Source organism: Nicotiana sylvestris, chromosome 6 (assembly GCF_000393655.2).
Source record: "Nicotiana sylvestris chromosome 6, ASM39365v2, whole genome shotgun sequence".
NCBI lineage: Eukaryota > Viridiplantae > Streptophyta > Magnoliopsida > Solanales > Solanaceae > Nicotiana > Nicotiana sylvestris.
The window spans coordinates 56,753,577-56,765,401 of NC_091062.1; the positions used below are offsets into that span (position 1 = coordinate 56,753,577).

General features: G+C 42.1%; 1 protein-coding gene across 1 annotated transcript; it reads left to right on the plus strand.

Moving 5' to 3' along the window:
* Positions 1-1,574: 1,574 nt before the first annotated feature.
* On the plus strand, positions 1,575-11,253 carry LOC138870655 (uncharacterized). Its single transcript, XM_070148481.1, has 8 exons — positions 1,575-1,772; positions 3,690-4,729; positions 4,924-5,075; positions 6,059-6,190; positions 6,539-6,968; positions 7,035-7,174; positions 7,996-8,213; positions 11,176-11,253. Exons 1-8 carry the CDS (start codon positions 1,575-1,577, stop codon positions 11,251-11,253), a joined length of 2,388 nt encoding a protein of 795 aa, XP_070004582.1.
* Positions 11,254-11,825: the final 572 nt, after the last annotated feature.

Sequence of the window (11,825 nt, forward strand, 5' to 3'; positions counted from 1 at the left end):
GACAAATGAGGATAGATGCTGACAACCAACAAAGGAGTCGATCGGATGAGCGGTTAATAAAAGGGTTGAAAAAAGAAATCAGTGAGTGCCGAAATGATTTGAAGCAATCTGAGGGTACCATAGCATCTCCAGGCACAATGGGCAAAAAGAATAAAAGAGCGCACATAGTACTTACAGCAGGCAAGGAAAGATTATGAAAAGACCATTGTCAGTCTAAAAAGGAAGGTGACCACCCTAGAGAGCAAGGCGGCTAAACAAGCCAAGGCTTTTGAAACCGAAAGTAAACACTGCTATAATCTAATGGCCTCGATGGAAGATGAAATACAGCAGTTACAGAAACGACATCTGCATGATTCTCGGGTTTTGAAGGCTAGAGGGGATCAGATAGAACACCTACTCCTAGAGAAAGACCGAACCAGGGACAAAATTTTGACTATTGCTCATGCTATTACCAGGAAATACCGGGTGTGTGAAAACATGACCCGCACTACTTTCTTCTCGACGGTGATGATATTTGTGAAGCAAATTATGTATGAATTGGAACAGCTGGAAAGGGACCTTACACCTAAACCCGCGGTGAGGCCGAATGACGCCCCGCGGGCACCCAAATTTAAAACTTTAATGTGTTCATAGTTTGAATCTGCATTTTCTTTTTCTTAGAGTCTGTTGTCTGTTAAAGTCTATTTTTTCTTTTGCATCAGAGTCTGTCCGAAGTTATTGCATTCGTACTTGGTTTGGTTTCGAGACTGTTATTTTCCTTTCCACAAGCATCTGATTTGTAATAGAATGTTTATTAATGAAAAATCGAAAATTTCCAAAAAAAAATTCTCTTTGCTTTTTGCACTTATATGTGACAGAACTACGCACGGTCTGATTCATGCAGGGACATGATACGTAGGCAATCTCTATAGGATTCGACCACCACTAAAAAAGAAAAAGGGGAAAATGAAAAATAAATAAAGAAGGACAGAATAAAGGAAGCTTAAAAGAAGGGGCACAATTATGAAAGGTCGGAATGGCACACGCAACCGAAGCAAACGCATGATAGAAAATGGTTAATTGCCTAGGTGCATTGCATCCCAACATGTAATTGCATATGTGTTAAACTCTAAAACTAACAAAGTTGTTGTTGTCCAGAGAATTCAAGCAGTTAGTTTATTTAGAAGATACTGGCACATTATCATTACCAAACCAGATCGAAGGGACCAATACCGGAAATCATGTCTATCCCAGATGTCGACACTAGTGTTGAGGTAGAGGAGTTGGATGTCTATAAAATGAAAGAGGAGATGCTCAAGCTTAAGCAACAGATGGCTGAAATGTACCAGGCCTAGTCCAAAGGGCAATCACCGCCAGCTTACCCAGCCAACCCGGCTTTTACCCCACCATTAGCTCAGTCTCAGGATCATCCCACCACCAATCCAGGTTTTCCCATTTATCAGCACTACCATGGCACTACTTCTCATACGCCACAAGCTCCACCACCAAAATCAATTCCATACCCTCCTCCACTAGTCACCCCTATCTTTGTGGCATCTCCACCAGCCGCACTCCATAAATCCCCGAGTGAACCTATGTTCCAAGCTCAGGACAACCAGTATTACCCCCCGGAGCTCACCTTCAAAGCGCTCGAAACCTATCCATATGATCCACATTCTGACCTACCGGGGAAAATAGAAAAACCGGCCAGAAATCCTGAACAGGAAGAGATGTTCAGAAAAATGAAAAGCATAGAACAATCCTTCAAGGATATGAGAGGGTTAGGAGGTCAGGTAAGTGTAGCTTACTAAGACTTGTGTTTGTTCCCAGATGTACAACTACCGGTGGGGTTCAAAATGCCCAAATTCGACTTGTACAATGAACACGGTGATCCGGTGGCTCATCTGAGAGGTTTTTGTAGCAAGATGAGGGGAGCATGCGGAAGAGATGAATTATTGATGGCGTATTTCAGCCAAAGTTTAAGTGGGTCGGCGTTAGAATGGTACACCAGACAAGATCATAGCAGGTGGTACACATGCAACGATTTGGCCCAAGCATTCGCTTGTCACTTTCAATATAATCTTGAGATCATTCCGGACCGACTGTCCCTGACCAAACTGGAAAAGAAGCATAGTGAAAGCTTTAGAGAATATGGTTTCCGGTGGAGTGAGCAGGCAGCAAGGGTAGATCCCCCAATGAAAGAGAGCGAGATGGTTGATTACTTTTTGCAGGCTTTGGAGCCGACCTACTTTGGACATCTAGTGTACGCAATTGGCAAATCTTTTAATGAGGTTGTAAAAATGGGAGGCATGGTCGAGGAGGGGCTTAAGTCCAACAAGATCATGAGTTATTCAGCGATCAAGGCAACCACCCAGGCCATTCAAAGTGGCACTGGGGTGTAATTGGGAAGAAAAAGAAAGAAGATGTCACGACTATTGAGTCCGGAGCCTGGTTCGGATCTAGAGGCCCGTCACCCTACTATAGTCAATCACGACCCTACCACCAAAATTACCCCCACACTTCATATAGCCCTCCACAACACTACTACCCACAACCAGATCTCCATTTTTCCGTCCATCATGCACAAGCCTATACCCAAACCCCGGCACACGCACAATGGCGTGCGCCGGCTCCATAAAATCCATACCCAGCTCCACAAAACACATATCCACCCCCAAGGGACTACAGAAATCCCCCCGGGACAGGTTTCTGACCAAACCAAGCCCTCAAGAATGAGAGGGCACAGAAGCAAAAACTTTCACTCCACTGGGGGAATCATATACCTGTCTTTTCCACAGATTGAGGCAGTTGGGCATGTTGAATCCAATTGAGCCTAAAATGCCAAATCCTCCCCCTAGAAATCTTGACCACTCAGTGAGATGTGAGTACTGTTCTAGGGTCCCTGAGCATGATATATAGAAGTGTTGGAAGTTAAAAATAGATGTGCAAGAGCTTATTAATACTCATCGGATCGAGGTTCAAGCCCTAGAAGCACCAAATATCAATCAGAACCCACTTCCAACTCACCATGAGACACACATGATTGAGTTGATACACAAAGAGGGGGAGCCCAGGAAGCCCTCACAGACGGTAATGATGATTCGTTCCAGCGAAACCAGCTCAAAGGAAAAAGTAACCAGTGGGAATTCAGTGGTCCAGTTGAGAGGGGTAGATGATAAGCCAGCGGTGGTAGCCGAGAGAGGGTCGTCAAGCATTGTTGCAGTGAAACCAGAGAAAGTTAAAGTGGTAGTGCCAGGGGTCGCAAGTAAACCTATTGTGGTCGTGAAGGGTGCTCGCACAGAGCCTGTTATTATAAAACCAGTAACTCAGCTTCCAGTAATCAACAGCAAGGCTATTCCTTGGAATTATGAACGAGTGACGGTGATCTACAAGGGGAAAGAAGTCAAGGAAGAAGTTTGTGAAGCGCAAGGTTTGACTCACTCAGGAAGGTGTTTCTCTCCCGAGGAATTAAGAAGAGCTAAAATAATCCAACGCCGGTAAAGAAAGCGGTAACTAAAGAAGAGGCAGAGGAATTTTTGAGGAAAATAAAAGTGCATGACTATTCTATTGTAGAGCAGTAGAGGAAAACGCCCTCTCAGATCTCGTTACTCTCGTTGCTAATCCATTTAGATGAGCACCGTCAGTCACTGATGAAAATACTGAATGAGGCCCATGTTCCCGACAAGATCTCGGTAAACCATCTGTAAAAGATAGCCAACAAGATTTTTGAAGTAAACAGAGTCACTTTTTCCGATGATGAATTGTCGGTAGAGGGTACTGAGCATAACAAAGCCCTTTACCTGATAGTGAAATGCGAGGACGCCGTAGTTACCTGGGTATTGGTTGACAATGGTTCAAGTGCAAACATTTGTCCTCTCTCCACTCTAAGCAAGCTGAAAGTAGAAGAGGAGAGGATCCATAAGAACAATATATATGTGCGGGGATTCGACGGCGGAGGCAAAGACTCAGTCGGGGATATAATGTTGGAGCTGACCATAGGTCCAGTAGAATTCACAATGGAATTCCAAGTGCTGGATATCGTCATTTCCTACAATTTGCTGTTAGGGCGACTGTGGATTCACGCAGCTAAAGCAGTGCTATCAACACTCCATCAGATGGTCAAGTTTGAATGGGACAGACAGGAAATAGTGGTGCACGGCGAAGTTAATTCGTGTGCTCACAACATCACCATTGTACCTTTCATTGAAGTGGAAGATGACAAGGGACCATGGGTCTACCAAGTTACTGACGCAATGTCAGTCGAGAAAGTTACAGAAGGGAAGTGTATCCCAAGTCCGAAGATAAACGCCGCATCAGTCATGGTAGCATATGAAATGCTGAAGAATGGTTTTGTACCAGGAAAGGGTTTGGGATCAGAGTTGCAAGGCATCATACAGCCCGTATCTCTTCCTGAAAACTTGGGAACATTTGGTCTAGGATTCAAGCCCACCGCCGCAGATATAAAAAGAGCCAGGAAATTGAAACAGAGGGCATGGGTCCTTCCAAAGCCGGTCCCACGTCTTTCCAGATCATTTGTCAAGTCCGGTACAAGGAGTCGCCCAGTGACAGCAATTCCCAGTTCTGTGATTAATCCTGAAAAGGAGCTGATTGAAAGATTTGAGAAGTTGTTTGACACTGTGAATATGGTGGAAATTGGAGAGGGTTCTAGCAACACGGAGGTGCAATTGGTCGGACCAAAAACAAAGCTTAATTGGAAGGCTACTCCTCTCCCTACTCGGAAGGAGTCTTGGTAGTTTGCTTTGATTTTCCTTTAAGTCTGTACGGATTATTCCAGGGTTGTAATCCAAATTTCGTTTTTTTGTTTTGTTTTTCTTTTTAGTCTGTTTGAGTGTGCAAACTTTGTTATCTTTTATCATTCAATGAAATACAATTTCCCTTTCTTCATTCCTGATGGTTTTCCTTTTTGTTTTCTTTTTTATACAGTTCTTTTTACGCTAGTTCTAGTGACATGTCATACATAAGGAATCCTCAGCCCAGTCTTAAAAATCAATCTGATTCTGAAATGCTAGTTCAAGAAGTAGATTGTGGTTACAAATCAAAATACGAGGATGAGGATGAATCCTTCGAAGAGATTAGTAAGGAGTTAATTCACTTTGAAGAAAAACCCAAACCCAACCTAAATGACACAGAAGCCGTCAATTTAGGGGACACAGACAATGTCCGAGAGACTAAAATAAGTGTCCACCTCGAGCCAAAAATCCGGGAGGAGTTAGTCAAAGCACTCATCGAGTACAAAGATATTTTTGCATGGTCATATGACGACATGCCGGGTTTGAGCACTGATTTAGTGGTCCACAAATTGCCTACTGATCCAGCATTCTCTCCCATCAAGCAAAAGTTGAGGAAGTTCAAGACTGATATGAGTGTGAAGATTAAAGAAGAGGTTACCAAACAGTTGGATGCAAAGGTTATCCGGGTCACCCGATATCCTGTTTGGTTGGCTAATGTCGTGCCTGTGCCGAAGAAGGATGGCAAGATCAGAGTATGCGTCGATTACCGCAATCTCAACAAAGCAAGTTCGAAGGATAACTTCCTTCTACCCAATATCCACATTCTGATTGACAATTGTTCCAAGCACAAGATTGGATCTTTTGTGGATTGCTATGTCGGGTATCATCAGATTCTAATGGATGAAGAAGATGCAGAAAAAATGGTGTTCATCACGCCATGGGGGATGTATTGCTACCGGGTAATGCCATTTGGTTTGAAGAATGCTGGGGCAACTTATGTGAGAGCAATGACTACTGTATTTCATGATATGATACACAAGGAGATTGAGGTATACATAGATGATGTGATCATAAAATCAAAGCATCAGGCCGACCACGTCGAGGATTTGAGAAAATTCTTCCAGAGGCTTCGCAGGTACAACCTCAAGCTTAACCCCGCCAAGTGTGCATTTGGTGTTCCATCCGGAAAGCTGTTAGGATTCATAGTCAGTCGGCGAGGCATCGAGTTGGACCCATCAAAGATCAAAGCCATACAAGAATTGCCCCCTCCGAGGAACAAGACTGAAGTGATGAGTCTGTTAGGAAGACTGAAGTGATGAGTCTGTTAGGAAGACTGAACTACATCAGCAGGTTTATTGCTCAGCTCATGACAACTTGTGAGCCTATTTTCAAGTTGTTAAGGAAGGACGATGCGATCAAGTGGACTGATGAGTGTCAAGAAGCGTTTGACAAGATAAAAGGTTACTTGACAAACCCACCCGTGCTGGTTCCGCCAGAACCAGGAAGACCTTTGATTCTTTATTTGACAGATTTGGAAAATTCATTTGGTTGTGTACTGGGGCAGCATGACGTCACAGGCAGGAAAGAACAATCCATCTATTATCTTAGCAAAAAGTTCACAGCTTACGAGGTTAAGTACACTCACCTGGAAAGGACATGTTGCGCCCTAACTTGGGTGGCACAGAAATTGAAACATTATTTGTCATCCTACACTACTTACCTCATTTCGCGTTTGGATCCGTTGAAGTATATCTTTCAAAAGCCTATGCCGATAGGAAGACTCGCAAAATGGCATATTTTTCTCACAGAGTTTGACATAATCTATGTGACTTGGACGGCGATAAAAGCCCAAGCATTGGCCGATCATTTGGCCGAAAACCCGGTCGATGAAGAGTATGAGCCACTAAGGACTTACTTTCCTGATGAAGAGGTGATGCATATTGATGAACTAGAACAGGCTGAAAAATCAAGCTGGAAACTTTTCTTTGATGGGGCTGCTAACATGAAAGGAGTCGGAATAGGAGTTGTGCTTATTTCTGAAACAGGGCATCACTATCCTGTTACGGCTCAGCTTCATTTTTATTGCACCAATAATATGGCCGAATACGAGGCAGGCATTTTGGGTATGAAGCTAGCTGCAGACATGAATGTCCGGGAAGTTCTAGTCTTGGGAGACTTGGATCTTCTGGTGCACCAAATTCAAGGAGAATGGGAAACTCGAGATCTGAAGCTCATACCGTACCGACAATGCTTGCATGATCTTTGTCAACGGTTTAGATCAGTGGAGTTCAGGCATATTCCAAGGGTCCATAATGAGGTCGCTGATGCTTTGGCTACCCTAGCGTCAATGCTGCACCATCCGGACAAAGCCTTTGTCGATCTTTTGCACATTCAAGTACGAGATCAGCATGCTTACTGCAACATGATTGAAGAAGAATTGGATGGTGAATTGTGGTTCCATGATAAGGAATACATCAGAATGGGAATATACCCAGTGCAAGCCACGGGGGATCAAAAGAGAACAATTCGACGGTTGGCAAGCAGATTTTTCTTGAGTGGAGGAGTTTTGTACAAAAGAACACCAGACCTAGGATTGTTAAGATGCATAGATGCTAGACAAGCTACATCTGTCATGTCTGAAGTACATTCAGGAGTCTGTGGACCACATATGAGCGGATATGTGTTGGCAAAGAAAATACTCCGAGCAGGTTATTATTGGCTCACCATGGAGCGAGATTGTATTAGTTTTGTGCGCAAATGTCATCAGTACCAGATACACAGAGATTTGATTCATTCTACACCATCGGAGTTACACACAATGTCAGCGCCATGGCCCTTCGTCGCTTGGGGCATGGATATCATTGGACCAATTGAGCCAGCAGCATCCAACGGGCATAGGTTCATTCTGGTAGCCATTGATTATTTCACCAAATGGGTTGAGGCCAACACTTTCAAGTCTGTGACCAAGAAGCAGTGGTCGATTTTGTTCACTCACATATCACCTGTCGATTTGGAATCCCGAAGGTGATCATCACAGATAACGGTGCTAATCTTAACAGCAATTTGATGAAAGAAGTATGTCAACAGTTTAAGATTACACACCGCAATTCTACCCCATATCGTCCCAAGGTGAATGGAGCAGTTGAGGCAGCCAACAAAAACATAAAGAAGATACTTCGGAAAATGGTAGAAGATTCTAGGCAGTGGCATGAAAAATTACTATTTGCGTTGCTGGGTTATTGCACTACTGTCCATACTTCGGTAGGTGTAACTCCTTATTTGTTGGTATATGGAACTGAAGCATTAATACCGGCGGAAGTTGAAATCCCATCCATTCGGATTGTCGCTGAGGCTGAGATTGATTATGATGAGTGGGTCAAAACCCGTTTGGAGCAGTTGAACTTGATTGACGAAAAGAGGTTGGCAGCTGTGTCCCTTGGCCAGTTATATCAAAAAAGAATGGCAAGAGCATACAACAAAAAGGTGCGTCCCCGGAAGTTTGAAGTGGGCCAGCAAGTGCTGAAACGCATCCTTCCACATCAGGCTGAGGCAAAAGGCAAGTTCGCCCCGAATTGGCAAGGGCCATTCATTGTAACCAGAGTATTGTCCAATGGTGCTTTATGTTTAACAGATATCGAAGGAAAATGCATAGACATGGCTATCAATTCTGATGCAGTAAAAAGATATTATGTATGATTTCTTTGGTATAATTGTTGATTGTTTGTATTTGGCATTATTTCGAAGATTGAAATGACGAAGGCAATTTGTTCTACTATCTAAACACTTTACCCTTTGTTCCCCTTTTTGAGCCTTATTTATTTCTTTCATACCCCTCTTTTGGAATCAATAACGAAAAAGAGAGAAAAGAAAGAAAAGAAGCAAAAAAATATAACAACAGGGAAATTCAGTGTGAACTACATTTGACCTGATCCCTGTTAAGGGTACGTAGGCAGCTTTACGGCTCGGTCATAGTAAAATAAAAGTCGGAATATCCCCAAGCAAGAAACTGGGGCAGAGGTTGTATTTGTAATAAGAAATGTGATTCCAAAAGTTGTAATCTTAAACCCATGTCAAATTATTTTGAGCCTTTGATACCCTTTCTTTCTAATCCCATCCAAAAGCCCACATTACGGTCCAAAGAAAGACCTTCTGATCAGTTTTTCGAGAGATGACAAGTCGAACAAACAGAAGTGATTCATATCAGGATAATACTCCGGTCCAAGCAGGGAAAATAATGAAAATGAGAGAGTCTTAGTGGTGAAAACCTTCACAGGCACCATAAGGCGACGAAAGTTGAGAGAAATAAAATGAAAGAGTCTTATTGGTGAAAAACTTCACAGGAACCATAAGGCGACGAGAGTCGAGAGAAATGAGAGAGTCTTATCAGTGAAAACCCCTCGAAGGGCACTATAAGGCGACAAGGAATTGAAAGTGGACAAATGAGGTAAGGTTGACAGAAATGATCCGTCGAGGCATCAAGCCGAACAAAGATGTTGATTCGGCAAAAGAGTTGAGTTGCAGGACCGTTTTGAAAGGCAAAGTAAGGCCATCAGAAAGATGGATTGATATAATAGACTGGGTTGATTAATCCGAAATGCACGACATGATCATTGAGATCGGTTATACCATTCAGATAAGTCCTTTTCCTTTTCTTCTCTTCAAACAATTCTTTAGGAAGAATTTTCTTTTTATCTTTGGAAGTCATCATCTTTCATTTCTTTTGGTTAAAGATTTTTTTATATATATAGTAGTTTGTTTTTGAGAAGGATTTTCGGAGCTTACTACCAGTTTCCAATATGGTGCAAAGTAAAATGTGGATAGGACAGGCTGAAGATAACGTGACGGGACAAAAACGACGTCATTATAAGACCAAATGATGGATTACTCTAAGATGTCGTGGAAAGTATGGAGTAAAAGTGGAAAACAACGGTTGAGAAGTTGGTGAATACAGAAGTATCAAGAAGGTCGAAAGTTACCAGCCAAGTTTCAAGATAGCCGAACAACGCAGAGCATGGAAAAAGAAAAAGGGAAAACCATCCCCAGCAGAAACGCCCCCCACATTTTAAACTAACAAATTTTCTTTGATTGGAAGCAGGGACAGGAAATGTTATTGATGACGGAAAGACATGCCACAAGAAAGATTGTCAAACTGGGGCAGAAAGTTTTTTTTCATTTCGAAAATTTTCTGGAAGTCTAACACAAGTTTTGAGGGAAGCAATATCCCCAGCAGTTTTCGGAAGAAGGCAATACAAGTTTTAAAGAAAGCAATTTCGGGAGGAAGATAACACAAGTCTTAAGGGAAGTAGTTCCAGAGGAAGGAAAACACGAGCTTTAAGGGAAGTAGTCTTTGAAGGAGGAGAATAATATATTTTTGAATGAAACACCGGTGTTATCCCCAGCAGTTTTCAGAGAAAAGAAATGCCAGTTTTGAGGAAAGCAGTTCTGAAAGAAGATAATTTAAGTTAGAAGGAAAATGCTTAAGGAGGCAAGGGAGAACAATGCCAATGTTATATTTTAAGAGTTAGTTGAAGTCAGGAGCCCGCCTGGAGAATGGAGGTATTACATTTCGAAAGAGTAGTTGAAGTCAGGAGCCCGCCGGGAGAATGGAGGTGTTATATTTTTAAAGAGTAGTTGAAGTCAGGAGCCCGCCTGGAGAATGGAGGTGTTATATTTTTAAGGAGTAGTTGAAGTCAGGAGCTCGCCTGGAGAATGGTGGTATTACATTTCGAAAGAGTAGTTGAAGTCAGGAGCCCACCTGGAGAATGGAGGTATTACATTTCGAAGAAGCTTTTGAAGTCAGGAGCCCGCCTGGAGAATGGAGGTGTTATATTTTTAAGAAGTAGTTGAAGTCAGGAGCCCGCCTGGAGAATGGAGGTATTACATTTCGAAGAAGCTGTTGAAGTCAAGAGGCCGCCTGGAGAATGGAGGTGTTGTATTTTTAAGAAGTAGTTGAAGTCAGGAGCCCGCCTGGAGAATGGAGGGGTTATATTTTTAAGAAGTTGTTGAAGTCAGGAGCCCACCTGGAGAATGGAGGTGTTATATTTTAAGGTTTATTGAAGTCAGGAGCCCGCCTGGAGAATAGAGTCATTATCTTTTTAAGTGGTAGTGGAAGTCAGGAGCCCACCCGGAGAGCGGAGGGTTGCAACAAAGATCCCCGGCATAAAGTAAAGTTCAGAAGTTGGAAGGAAGGCAACACTAGTCAGAAAAATGCAATCCAAGCTTCGAAGGAAAAATAATTCGAAGCTCACAAGAAGGAAATAAGCAGTTCAAATTCGACGATCAAGAGAAGATTACGAGTCAAGACAGAAAGAAAAAAAAACATCAGAGGAAACACCAGTCACCAAGACGTCAAAGCAACAAGAGACACAAGAGCACGGTTGAAGATCTAGATAAGATTTTGTAATTCATAGACTATAGTTTAATCTAGCTTCTTGTTTTTTTTTAGCATGGTGTAATAAGGAGGTCAGTGAGTAGCGGTAGCAGCAGCAATAGCAGTAACAGTAAAACCACAGCTCCATGGTAGTCTCAGCTACCAAAATCTCCCGAACTATATTGACCTGATTCCCTTTTAACCAGGGATATGTAGGAAACCTTTGAAGTAGAGGTTCGGTCAAATCTTTCAAAAATGCTTCACACGGAGTAGCCGAACGGGCAAAAAATCGCTCGTATCCGCTCATTTTAACTTTGCACGGGAACTCTTCATGTTTCCGGAAAAAGAGGGGCAGTTGTGAGCACGTGATTTTTGCCCTACAAGAACTACTCCCAAAAATTCAAAATAAAATAGTTTTGTGTTGCTTGTGATTTATTTGTACTTGTCTGTGCATGTTTATTTTTAATTAAGAAAAATACAAAAAAAATATGTGTTGCATGTACATTTAGGATTTAATTTTACAAGTAGGAATTAATTAAACAATATTTGGATTTGCGAGAATGAAAATCACAAAAAATATGTACTTGGCATTTTTTTTAGTATTTAACCTCCGATTATGCGATTTTATTTTAGTTGGTATTTAATGGTGTGATAATTGTTATTAGAAGATAATTAGTTTTTAATAAGTTAACTTGGTTTATAATTTTAGAAAATAATTTAGGAAG